Source organism: Lethenteron reissneri, chromosome 27, assembly GCF_015708825.2.
Source record: "Lethenteron reissneri isolate LAM-NWPU_2019-01 chromosome 27, ASM1570882v1, whole genome shotgun sequence".
Lineage (NCBI taxonomy): Eukaryota > Metazoa > Chordata > Hyperoartia > Petromyzontiformes > Petromyzontidae > Lethenteron > Lethenteron reissneri.
In genome coordinates, this window is record NC_083805.1 from 18,188,694 (window position 1) to 18,202,858 (window position 14,165).

Here is a 14,165-nt window from a genome sequence, read left to right on the forward strand (position 1 = left end):
TGATAGATGTGGCTCTGCAAGTAACTTTTTTATGGAATTAAAAAGTAATTTGTGATCGAGAGCCACTGAGGCAGATTTCATCTCCTCAGAAACCCGCGACCACCACCCATCCTTGCATCGCCTCACGGCTTCCCGATCCTCCAAGCAAAAGCTGCGGTAAGCCTCCTCATTCTCTGACGTAGGATGCTGTCGAGGGTTCAGTGTGGGCCTGTCGCTTTTTCTCAGCCAGCCTGAACACCTCCTCTGTCAGCTTGGGTCTCTGCAGAGGTCTGGGCCATGTACCCAACGCAGCCATTGCAGCTGCATGACCCACTGTCCTAAACCTCGCTCATTTCCCCTCGGCATCAGGAGGAATGGGGGACGATGCCAACCCCAGATGCAAGTGATGATGCAATTCTAGCTTGAAACTTTCATCAGCTAGCTGAGACCAGGCCACTATTGGTTTTAATGGGGTTCTGAGGTGTACACTCACCACCGGAGAGGAACAATGACAAGTCAATGGTCAGATGGCAGATCAGCTCCATGGTAGGTCCTGGTGTCAAGGACATGGGCCTGTATTCGCTTCTCCGTCACTATATAGTCCAGCAAATGTTTTTGCTTGGACCTGGCGTGCATCAATAATGTTGTGTGGATGTGCCGATGCCAGAGCAGCATGTTGGTAATTATAAGCCCATGGGCTGCAAAACAGTTTAGCAGCCTCCTACCGTTATTTTTGAGCTGATCTGGCCCATGCCTTCCAATCACTTCTGACCAGGTGCCAGCATCATGACCAACTCGGGAATTATAATCACCCAACAGGATGACTCTATTCCGAGGGGCCACTTTGGCTAGAACCTGTGACAGGTCATAAAAGGCATCTGACTTATCGGCCTTGGCTGCATCCCTCCACTGATGTTCATCTTCGGTGGGAGCATAATTTATCATGACCACCGCTCCTCGCCTCTGATTTATGGAAAGGCAAGCCCAAAGTAGCCTGTGGCTTACAGCTTCCCACACCTCACCACCAAGCTCCCATGCCCCTTCATTCTTGTGTTCAGAAGAAGAGCCACTCCTTGTTGTTTGTCAGTCTCCTGCCCCGAGGGAATCACTGTCCACCTCTCGTGGTGGCAGGAGCCAGAGCCGGTCCACTGGACCTCCTGAATAGCATAAAGATATAGGCGGTACCAGTCCAGCTCCCGACAGAGGAGTGGCAGCCTCTCCTCCGCAGTGAGCATTCGAATATTCAACATAAATATATACATAGGCTCTTACAAAGACCCATGGAATTACACAGAGAACCATAGACTTACACAGCAGTGACCCATAGTTGTTTGTCCTTCCTCCACACCTCTGACTAACACATTTGGCCATGTATGGAGCGGAATAGGTTGATTGCGCATGCATTAAAGTTGTTATGGACCACAGTCAATGGATGATTCATTGCTTGATTGTACAATCTCCCGACCTTGACCGGCAATAAATCACCGGCTATAAGATAGAAAATACGACCCTCCCTTGTCTTTGTGTGTGTATGCAGCGGTGGCGCAGCGGTTAGCGTGCTGCTTTTTGAACCTGGCAGAGACCCGAGTTCGATTACCACTCACAGCCAACACCAACATGAACAAAAACGATAATTTAAACAAGTCCTGGGTCTCCCATAGGTCTATCAGCCTCAACTGAGAAGCTGGTGCGGTCGGTAAAAAAACCACCACTAGGATCACAAAGACAGCCAAGCGTGGTGCTGGCCACCAACCCCCTCATGTGCCGGGCCGGCCTTCATAGGCTTTGCTCGCAAACAGCATTTGGCCCAACAGTCTGTTCAGCCCTATGGTCAGTGTTGAGTCTATGGGCAGTACTGAGTCTTTGGGCAGTGCTGGGTCTGTGGGCAGTGTTGAGTCTATGGGCAGTGTTAAGTCTATGGGCTGTCTTTATTTTAAGCTTTCGTGACTGCAGGAATCCATACACTTTGGTTATTTTGGTAAAGTCACGTAGATAGAAAATGAATAGATCACAATGTTTCGATTGCAACACAAGCAATCATCATCAGGTGAAATAAACACAGCAGGAGAACCGCTGACATAAGAGAAAGAGCTGCTGCAACAAGAGGTTATATCGACTTTTGGTGGGCCCAACCCAAGGATAAGTGGGCGGAGCTAGAGAAGGAATTTGTACGTAAATGTAAATGTAAGAGATCAGCATGTCAATGTGAGACGGCTCCAGTAACCGGGGGTTGTGCCAATGAGAAGATTAGCATGTCAATGTCAGAGAGCCGGGCAACAGGAACAAAACACCCGCAAGAGCAAGAGATACAAATGATGAGAGAGAGAGACACACACAGAGAGACGCACAAAGAGACACACACAGAGAGAGACACACAGAGGGACAACCCACAGACAGAGGGACATCCACATAGAGAAAGACACACAATGGCACACACAGATACACACACAGAGCGACAACCAAAGAGATAGAGAGACACACGTAAAGAGAAACAAGCACATCGAGAGAGACACACACACAGAGACACACACACAGAGAGAGACACACAACCTAGAGAGACAGAGAGAGATACACCTAGAGAGAGAGACCCACACAGAGAGAGAGACACATACGGAGACACACACAGAGACACAACACAGAGAGACACAGAGAGAGAGACACAGAGAGAGAGACACAGAGAGACAACCCCCACACAGAGAGACACCTACACACAGAGAGACACACAGAGAGAGAGAGACACACACAGACAAAGAAAGAGAGATAATCGCACATAGAGACACATACAGAGAGAGAGAGAGAGACACACACACAGAAACACACAAACAGAGATACACACACAGACAGAGAGACACACACAGAGAGACAACCACAGAGAAAGAGACACACACATCGAGAGACACAAGGACATATAGAAAGACACACACAGCGAGACACAGAGAGAGAGAGACATACACCCAGAGAGACACACAGAGAGAAATACACACATAGAGAGACACACACAGAGAGAGACACACACAGAGACACATACAGAGACACAACACAGAGAGACATAGAGAGAGAGACGGATAGGGAGACAACCTCCACACAGAGACGCACACACAGATACACAAAAAGAGAGAGAGATACACACATAGAGACACATATAGAGAGATAAACAAACAGAGAGACACAAACACGAAGAGAGAGACATACACAGAAACATGACAGCCAGTAATAGCCTGTTAAAAAACGAGAGTTTCTGCCACATCGAGGGAAAGGGGGTAAAGGTAGCTGTGTTATTGAGACACTTAGCCCGTTAATGTAAAGACATTTAACCTGGTGATGTTCTCAGAGAGTCGGAAATAACAGCTGACATAGGCAAGTAGGATGGAAACATCAGTCAGTTAAGACATTACTTGGTTAATAACGTCCTTCCAATGATTGCTCAGTTTGTACCCATCTTCTCGGTTGAAGTTGTGTCTGTGTTTATATATCTGGATGGCTTCATGAACAAATCTCTGATGATAGCCGGTGGGTTTGCAGAGTACCTTCGTGTGAGCTCACAGCGTTAAAACAATGATCAGCAACTGCAGAGGTATTGGTCCTACCGTGTTTCAGATCTGCCTTGTGTTCGCGAACACGGTCGGAGACATGTCGTTTCGTTTCCCCAATGTAACTGCTGCCGCAGCCACAACTTAATTTGTAGACACCAGGGTATTGCATGTCAGCAATAACATCCTTTACAGATGGGATCAAATCACGGATTTTTGGTACTGTGTTGAAACGAACCTAGATCTTGTGTTTGTTAAAGATTTTTGAAAAAAAATTATTGGGTCCTCAGATGGTTGTCTCCCCATGGCTGGGGAGACAGCTTTGCAGATTGTACGGTCAGAATATCCATTCATCCTGAATTATTGGTGTACGTGCTCCAGCTCACTGGCTCGGTGGTGCTGGTCGGAGATGCAATGGGCCCGATGGTGTAGAGCACGTACACCAAGCCCTCAGGATAAATGGCTATTCTGACCGTATAATCCGCAAAGTTGTCTCCCCAGCCATGTGGAGACTGTTGTATATGTTGGATTATGAATATTTTGGGAATTTTTTTATAAATAAATACATTTTTAAAATGCGTAAATCGCGGAAATTATGGTAGTGTGTGTAATTATGTGCATACATTATGATATAATCGTATTAATTTTTGCGAATGTTTGCGATTATGTTAATGTTTGTAGTTATGATAATTAACTTAGCTTCGCTGCCTCGTATAGTATTTATCAATCGGGATACTGCAACTATTTTTTTAACATTAATCGATTATGTATTAGTGTGTTTATGTTATGTTAGGTCTCCAAATTCATATCTCAACGCAGGATACAGTTCTTATAAATAAGATAGTTATGCATGAACTTTGGAAATAACCACTCGAAACACTTATGTGTTAAGCAATTTTTATTCTAAACAAAAACATGACACTCTAATATGCGAACTCTTATGTTTGGAATTGTTAACATAGTACGCCTGAAGATGTTTCTTATTGATCTGTGCATTTACCCTCAGTGATTACGTTGTCAAAGTGGGTAATCATAATAATCAGTTAATTCCAGAGTAACGCGAGCATATTCGGCGACAGCTAGAGTCTTTAAAACAGGCATGGAACGATAGTCATACGAGAGGCAATACGCAAATTATTATATCCCGAAGGCAAAGTATACGTCAATTAAATAATTGTCAAGATTATGCAATTAGCGAAAACGAATGACTAAAATACTTCTAACAATCGTATTCATGTAACTCGATGGGCAGCCACTGCTTTTCACGTTCAGTTGATATTTAACGCACCACCTTGGAATGGCAACCCTTCTCGAAATACAAAGATAACTTTTCGAAACAATCTTATTCGTCCCGATATGCGTGTTGTGTGCGTGTGGATTGTCTCCTTGATACATTCGTTGTTTTAAGCAGAAGCCGGGCGCTATCACGTGCTTGTGGGGTGGGGGAGGGGTATACAACCAGCGGATTCACGCCCTGCTCCCTCGCGCGGGCGTGTCTGCAGTGAGCCGCCGGCTTTCTCTCTCCGCAGCTAGATGAGCTGCGTCGGCACGATGTTGTCCTTGAAGAGGCTCGGTCGCTCGACGCTCGGTGGCGCCCGGTGCTTGTCGGCGCTCGTTCACTCGTGCGATGACGGGTTGGCTCCCATGCTCTATGGCCGTTTGCAGCTGTTTGTACGCAGCTGGATGACGAGTTGGCACGACGCTCGCCGTCGTGGTGCGTGATGATTCCGTCGTCGGAGAGCGCACGCAGCTCATCCGCTGCTGGATGTCTTGGTTCCCAGCCGGTGCTGGTCGATGTGTGTGTGTATTAAACACACGGCGCATTCGATGGCGCTCTCCTCTTCCTCACGGGCGGCCGGTCAGGCTTTTTCCACTGCTCCGTTCTCTCTCCTTGCTTTCACCTTTGGCGTGCAGCTGACAGCTTCACACAGGCACCCGCTGGTGCCTCTCCCGCCCTCACTTCAGGGCTGCGCTGGCTCAGGTTCTTTCACGAGAGTGATAGCTGGAATTTCGCAAGCCTCACTCGCACTTAACCACACATCGTCTCTGCGTTCTGCGAGAAACGGCACCCATGGTCGGTGTCTGGTGCCTGCTCCCTCGCGGCGGCACCGCAAGCCTGAGCAAGGCTGAAAACCAGACTGAACTGCGTGATGTGCGTTTGCTTAAACCAAAAACGTGAAACCCCCTCCCCTCTCTGCGCGTCTCTTGCGAGAGAAAAAAGCAACCAAAACAAGTAAACCCGTAAAAACAAAGTTTTTCACTCTAAATCCTTTATATGCGTGGCGGCTAGAGTCTTCTCGTCCTCTGGCTTGAGATGGCTGCAATCTATGGGTCAGATGATTGTCTGCCAGTATTAAGCAATTGGTAATTAAATATTAAATTTGTTTTCCCTAAACAGTGTAACATTTTGGAACAAAAAATTTCACGAAAATTAATTGTCACGCACAACGAGTCTGTGTGGAAAATGTCAGCTCGATTGGATCACGGGAAGTGGGTTAAAAAACGACCGAAAAATTTGCACGGCCGTAAGCAAGCAAGCAAGCACGCAAGCAAGCACGCAAGCAAGCAAGCGAACTTAATATAAAGGATTTAAAAAACAGATGCCCTCCACGGCCTCTCCCCGCGGCCTCTCCCCGCGCTCCCTCTGAGTGCTTGTCATCTCGAGACCCCTTCATACGTATTTATGGCTGGCATGTGTTTGTGCCGAACCGTTGGAAGACAAAGGTGGCCGGGGAGGCTTTGGTTCTATGGGATACATATTATGTGGTCCTGTGTGTTAGATTTATTCCTTGTATCTCTTATGAGTTACCCCCGGTCTTAATATATCGTGGTTATTACTCGGTTCGTGTTTAGTCATTATTTTGAGGGTTTTGCCAAGCTTCGTTATGAGTGACTCCAGGGATTAGTGTTTTATTTTGAGTTATATTTCGATGCTGGGGAATAGTTTTAGTTTAGACTTAAGTTTTTCGTGATGGCAGGGCTCATGTATTTGGTTCATTTGGTGAAATTACATGGATAGAAAGATACAATATAAAATAATATATATTTGTGGTGAATACGAGTAAAATAAGGAAATTAATAATAAAACCACTATTGTAGACTGCAGTCGTATCACGCTGACTTGTTCTTTTTGCTGAGTTTCAAACTTTTACCGTTAAAGAAACGCTGTTTGTCTCTGCTCTGAGCGTATGTGTTTTTCTCTGGCCCGCATATTTTGTGCACCTCCAGAGCGTTTTGGGAATGTTGGGCCATAGACCTTTCGTCAATCTGGAGATTTCCAGATAGCTTCTAACCCCCATTTGCTCCGAAGTTTGTTGTTGAATGGTATTTTACGACCTCCAAATGCTGGGTTCTGTGAGTAGCGGATTGTTTTCATTATTTAATTTAAATAAAAATAGTCCGAATTATTCTTAATATAGCAGGGGTTACAAAAAATATTTCCAAAATCTTAAACAAACACAAGGTACAGGTTCGTTTCAACACAGTACTCAAAATCTGTTATTTTATCCCATCTGTAAAAGATGTGATTAATGACATGCGGGGGTTGTCTCCCTATGTGTGTGTCTCTCTTTGTGTGTGTTTCTCTGTGTTGTGTCTCTGTGTGTGTCTCTGTGTGTGTCTCTGTGTGTGTCTCTCTGTGTGTGTGTCTCTCTCTCTCTCTGTGTGTGTCTTTCTCTGTGTGTGTCTCTCTGGGTGACTGTGTATTTCACATTGAAATCGCCTCCAGTGCTTTTGCTGCTGGCGGCAATAAAAGTTGTTTAAAAGTCAAAAGTCTCTCTCTGTGTTCGGTCTCTGTGAGTGTCTCCATATGTGTGTCTCTCTCTCTCTCTATCTCTGGCGCCGTGGAGGGTGGCCGTACCTAGTGGTTGCTCCTGCCTTCCCAGGTGTACAGACGGAGGCCCGGGCACAGGTGAAGCCTAAGCCTGGCCTAGAGAGAGGTGAACGGGGGGAGAAATGCGCCGTCATCCTGCGTGTTTCTCTCCGTGTTTCCAACCTGCAGTAGTATTATTATTACTGTTGTTGGTTTATTTTTTGTTATTATTTATGTTGCTGTCGCGCTGCAGCCATGCGAGTGTCATGGCTCAGCTCGGCAGCACGAGGCCCTCACGGACAAGCACGGCTTCCGATGTTTCCCGCCGCCGGGGATGTCGCCTGATGACGTTGCTGCCGCCTGATGACGTTGCTGCCGCGGTGACGGTGCACATCGGGCTGGCGGCCTTCCGTGTGGTGCAGCAAGAGAACCGCGGCTACATGGTTAACGTGGCCACGGTGGCTGCGGCGGCGCGTGTCATGGAGGGGGGGCTCAGCATCGGAGGGGAGGGGGAGCTGCTCGTCCAGTGCACCCCTCTCTCCACGCCGGCGGTGAGAGTTACCATCTCAGGCGCGCCGCTGTACCTGACAAACGCAGAGCTGGTGGGAGACTTACAGCGCTACGGCCCGGTGGCCTCGAGCATCGTCCTGCTGCCCATGCGGTCGCGGAACCCTGCCATGAGGCACATCCTGTCGGGGCAACGGCAGGCCTTCCTCATATTAAAAGGTGGGCGCACCGAGTTGGACGTGGCCATCAAGTGCACCGCTGGTGGCCGCGTCTACACGGTGTACCTGACCACAACCGCGCCGCGGTGCTACGGGTGCGGCGGCCTGGGGCACCTGAGGAGGAACTGCTCGACCAGGACCAAAGAGGGAGTGGTGGGGTCTGGTGGAGCAGCGACAGAGGAGACGACGCCGACGCTGCAGCTGCAACAGCAGCAGCAGCGGGAGCATCACGTGCAGCAGCAGCGGCAGCAGCAGCAGCAGTGGCAGCACCAGCAGCCGCAGCAGCAGCAGCGGGAGCACCCCCCACCGCCGCCGCCGCCGCCGCCGCAGCAAGAGGAACAGCAGCAGCAGCTGCAACAACAGCAGCAGCAGCGGGAGCAGCCGCCGCAGCCGCCGCCGCAGCAGGAGCAGCGGCAGCAGCAGCAGCAGCAGGAGCAAGGTGGTGCCGACTCTGTGCCAGAGTGCAGAGAGTCGGCACCTGAGAAGAAAACCGACGACGACGGGGGAGGGTTCACCATCGTCGGAGGGGCGCGGAAGAAGAGGAGGATGGGCAGGCGCGAGAGCGCCCAGCTCATGAGGGCAGCAACAACTGGCGACGTTGTCCAGCCAGCCAGCCAGCCACCCGGTGGAGATGGGAGGAGAGGCCATGGATGTCACTGGTGGCGTGCACCAGGCGGACGCGACCAAGCCGGGAGCGCGACCGCCGGACCCGGCCTCACCCACCCCGATGCGGGGAGAAGAGGAGTCACCGATCGCCCGTTTCGACGGGGGGGGGGGGGGGGGAGGAGGTGACCATGGAATCTGAGGGGAGTGGGCTGCCTGGGCTTGGGATCGAGCCCAGTGAGGCCCTGGCCACAGACTGGTTGGCGGTGGGGACAGAAGGGACCTGCACCGACATGACGAACGACTTTGACGCTGAAGCGTCAGAGGTGAGCAAGGTGAGTGGCGTTAGCAACGACGACCTGAAGGGACGGACGGCGAGGCCGAAGAGCTGGCCTCCGATGCCCAAAGAGGCGTGCACACCCGACTACCTTGAAGTGGTCGTATGGGAGGCGCAACGTCCGGGTGCAGGATAGCTTCCCCAAAAGGGGGATCTTCATGAATACGGCCCGGTGTGTGGTCCAGGACCCGAAAAAGTATAATTATAGCCGCCAGGAAATTTACCGCTTGAAGGCCTTGATGAGCAAGGTCAAAAAACAGCCACCCCCCCACCTCCGCCCCCTTCCCCCCATAGCGCTAAAGACGGCACCACCACAACCGTCGCCCGCCGGGGAGGAGGGTGAGGGTGTGGGAGTGGAGGGGGTGTTCTGTCAGGCAAAGGGACGTGAGAGCCTGGAATGACAAGCGCATCGGACACTTGGCTGTGGGGCGGTGGCGATGTTGTGCGGATGGTGTGTGGTGAATGTGGGGCCGACTCTGCGCGTCGCGGAGTGGCGCGTGGGCCGATCTGAGTTTTTGTTGCCATAAAGGCTGATATACTGATATACTGGAAACATTCCAGCGCAATTGCCGTTGGTGAATAAAATGTATAAAAGTCAAGTCTCTCTGTGGGTCTCTCTCTCTACGTGTGTATCTCTCTCTTTGTATCTCTCTAAGTTGTGTCTCTCTCTCTATCTGTGTGTGTGTCTCTCTCCATGTGCTTGTGTTTCTTTATGTGTATCTCTCTCTCTCTCTCTCTGTGGTTATCGATCTGTGTGTGTCTGTGTGTGTCTTTGTGTGTGTCTCTCTCTATGTGGATATCCGTCTCTGTTTGTGGGTTGTCCCTCTGTGTGTATCTCTCTGTGTGTGTGTCTCTCTGTGTGTGTCTCTTTGTGTGTGTCTCTCTCTACATGTGTATCTCTTGCTCTTGCGGGTCTTTTGTTCCTGTTGCCTGGCTCTCTGACATTGACATGCTAATCTTCTCGTTGGCACAACCCCCGGTTGCTGGAGCCGTCTCAGATTGAAATGCTAATCTCTTACATTTACGTACAAATTCCTTAAATAGCTCCGCCCACTTACCCTTGCGTTGGGCCCACCAAAAACCTATATAACCTCTTGTTGCAGCAGCTCTTTCTCCTACGCCAGCAATTCTCCTGCTGTGTTTATTTCACCTGATGACGGTTGCTTGTGTTGCGATCGGAACGTCGTAATCTATTAATTTTCTATCTACGTGACTTTACCAAAATAACCAAAGAGTATGGGCAGTGTTGAATCTATGATCAGTGTTCAGTCTATGGGTAAGTGCTGAGTATATGGACATTACTGAGTCTATGGCAGGTGCTGCTCACTAACAGCACTTTCCCCAACGGTCTGTTAAAGGTAAAGGTGGGGGGGGGGTCTTTGTCTTTTTCAGAGGTTGTGAGAATGGATCTTGTTCTGGCAAGGTCCAATCTCGCAACGAATAGCTTCAAGTTCAACACGGGCATTGTGAGTCATGATGGTTATCTTCTGAACTGATATATATGTTCACGTAATAATCAGCCCCTCCATTGAGCAATCATTTGTTACCAGGTTACTTCTGAAAAAGAAGCTTAACAGCTCAGCGGACCTTTGCCTGGTCAAATAAAAATTGTGAAAAAAATCTTTAAAATATATATATATCATTGGCTGTCCGTTTGCCAAACAGATAAAGTAAAATGTCATCACACTATTTTTACACACACAAAGTGCTTGGCACAAATGAACCACGAAACATCGCTGCTGATCTCAAGGAGCTCTAAACCATCATCAGGCGAACTCCGCTTGTCATCTCACAGCAGTCGGAGCAGTTTCTGGCTGGCCATCGAACGAAGGCAGTCACCGCATCGCGCGTCGCTTTCGGATATGCTTCTGCACCAACTGAAACTCTCTTCTTTCCGAATTGAGGAAGCCACTGAGAGCTATGCATATTTTAATCCTATTTTGACCAACTCATTTCTTTAGAACTGCTTTTTGTATTTTAGTTTGTTTCGATCACGGTTGGCTACGTACGTGGTAAAGAAGTTCAACGTAAATAAATAATTACTAGAATGGCACTTCAGACTAACATTGCAGTTTAAAATAATATTGCACATCTACTCACATTGCACAACTCTATGAATGCCTATGCATATCTGCGAGCCTCTGCGTATCTTAACGTATATTTATTAAATACAACTGGACAAACAGCTTCATAGATCATCTGATTTATCCAGGATAACTACATATTTTGAAAGATAAATTATTCTTATTATATGTATATCTATGTATCTCTGTTCATCCACGAGTCGAAATGCATCTCTTTGCATCTCTATGTATATCTACGTATCTCTAACGTATCTCTATGAGTCTCTATCTGTATAATTCTATATGTATCTCTATAAGGCTCAATTAGTCTCTGGTATCTCTGTGCATTTATATGCATCTCTATGTGTCTCTAAGTTTATCTACGAGTCTCTATATATGACTGTATAAGTCTATATGCATCTCTATGAGTCTCAATGCGTCTCTTTATCTCTATAAGTATCTATGCCTCTCTATGAGTCTCTATGTACCTCTATGGATCTCTATGAGTCTCTGTGTATCTCTGGATAATGAATGATGCATCTTATAAACAGGTAATCAACTTCACGTTGTGCATCTTACCATATACCGAAATATTATTTCCTACATTAACCCGGGTTGGTATGGAGAAGAAAAAATATATATAAACAATGAAATTTAAACATTAAATTTTTCGTATATTTATAGCTACGTTAAAGCACACAACGGAATTAAAATATAAACTCGCGAAACTGATAGCACGACAATATTGCAGATGATATCGTACAACCCTAACCCATTTATAGTGGTGTGTTTAAACTGTGTATGTGTATATACAGGGTGGCGCAAAAGTCAGGATACATAGGATTATTGTTATAAAGGGTGGCCCAACAGTCAGGACACATAGGTTTATTGTTATACAGGGTGGCCCAAAAGGCAGGACATATAGGGATATTGCTGTTATAGGCCGAGCTCGCTGTAGCAAACAAAGCTTGGACGGAGAGCCCAGTCATTGACTCCACACTGCGACTTATCCTCGGCAGACTCCACAAGCAGTAATGCTGTGCATAGTGTTCGCGCCATGTGACGATTCACCATTGTAGTATTAATATTTTGGTTCTTTCGGTAAAGTCACGTAGATAGAATAAAATAATAATAAATAATGAAGTGAATTTAAAAAATGTTATGAAAATAATAATGAACAAAAAACACGAATGTAGACAGTAGCCTGGTTCTTAATCGGAGTGAGTGTACTGGCAGTCTATGATGGAGACTGCAGCTTGGTTATTCAGTGTGGTGAGTGTACTGGCATTCTACAATGTAGACTGTAGCCTAGTTCTTAATCGGAGTAAGTGTACTGGTAGTCTATAATGTAAACTGTAGCCTGGTTATTCAGTTTGATGAGTGGACTGGCAGCCTATAATGTAGACTAGAGCCTGGTTCTTAACCTCTGTGAGCGTGCTGGCAGTCCATAATGGAGACTGTAGCCTGGTTTTTAAGCTTGGTGAGCCTATTGGCAGTCTAGAATGTAGACTGGAGCAATGGTTATTAAAACTGAGTGAGCGTACTGGCAGTCTATAAGGTAGGTAGCCTGGTTCTAAACCTGCGACGGCGTACTGGCAGTAAAACATATAAAATAAAATAAATATCTCTTAAAAAATAACACGACGTTTCGATTACAACACAAGCGATCGTTTTCAGGAGATAAGAGGAATGTCACCGAAGGCAACCGCTTATAAGATTTCAAAAATGGGCGTGGCACAAGAGCTCCGCCGTGCAGTGAAATGGGCGGGGCATATGTGCCCTTGGGAAAGAAAACAAGAAAAACAAGAAAACGACACAAATCAAGTCGTAACCTTGACAATAAAATAAATCATACATAGCAGGGCTAACCAAAAATATTTCCAAAATCAGTGTGTCTCTCTAGGTTGTGTCTCTCTCTCTTTCTCTGTGTGTCTTTCTGCGTGTGTGTCTCTCTCTCTCTCTGTGCTTGTGTCTCTTTACGTGTGTCTCTCTGTGGTTATCGCTCTGTGTGTGTCTCTGTGTGTGTCTTACATTGAACCAAGCTACAGTCTACATTATAGACTGCCAGTACACTCACCGAGGTTAAGGCTATAGTCGACATTATAGACTACCATTCCACTCACCCAGCTTAATAACATTGCTACAGTCTACATTATAGACTGCCAGTACACTCACCAAACTTAATAACCAGGCTAAAGTCTACATTAGTGTTTTTTGTTTAATATTATTTTTATTTATTATTATTATTTTTATTCACTTTATTTATCTACGTGGCTTCACCGAAATAACCAAAAGAATATGAATTCCTGCAGTCACGAAAGTGTTAAGTCAAAACATTGCATTAATTTTGTATTGTTTGTCGTTGTAACTTGCTGAATCCGTGCCCCTACTGGACATCTGTGACAAAGAGCTTCGTAGCTCATCGGATTCCTCCCCCTGCTGCTGTCTAAATACAGATTATGATTCAGAATATAATTGTGAATATAATCGTGACATGACAGATACTAGGATTAAGTTATATCTGTACCAGAGAAAGAGAGAGACTGAGATAGAAAGAGATTGAGAGACTTGACTTTTAAACAACTTTTATTGCCGCCAGCAGCAACAGCACTGGACGCGATTCTGATATGAAATACACAGTCACCAGCAAACAAACAAACATAACAAACGCTATAAATCCACGCGCTGTGGCGCTAAATGCACCGCGCACAACATAAAAGAAAAGTCACGTGGTGGTGGTGTTGTTCATTGCGCACGCCACGGTGATGAGTGAACGTTTCTGAAGGTGAATACGAGGGTGCCGTCCACGCTGGTAAAGAGGGCTTTTCCGGCTCCCCAGCATTTGAAGAAGACGTCCATATCACCGACAGGTGTGTTGTATGCGTGATCTAGCCGGAGTCGCGCCTTAAGCTGGCGCCTGAACACTGGAAACACAGAGCAGCCGTCAGTGTCACCTTCCAGCATCTTTTTAAATCCTTTATATTAAGTTCGCTTGCTTGCTTAGGACCTTGCAAATCTTTCGGTCGTTTTTAACCCACTTCCCGTGATCCAATCGAGCTGACATTTTGCACACAGACTCGTTGTGCGTGACAATGCATTTTCGTGAAAAAAAAATTA

General features: G+C 47.0%; 1 protein-coding gene across 1 annotated transcript in view; it reads right to left on the bottom strand.

Annotated features, from left to right (window-relative positions):
* Nucleotides 1–12,876, bottom strand: part of LOC133348677 (N-acetyllactosaminide alpha-1,3-galactosyltransferase-like) — a 47,726-nt gene extending 34,850 nt beyond the window's left edge. The window contains exon 1 of the mRNA XM_061561618.1: nt 12,058–12,876. Coding sequence (XP_061417602.1) covers nt 12,058–12,093 — 36 coding nt within the window. The 5' untranslated portion in view covers nt 12,094–12,876. The remainder of the gene's footprint in view (nt 1–12,057) is intronic.
* Nucleotides 12,877–14,165: the final 1,289 nt, after the last annotated feature.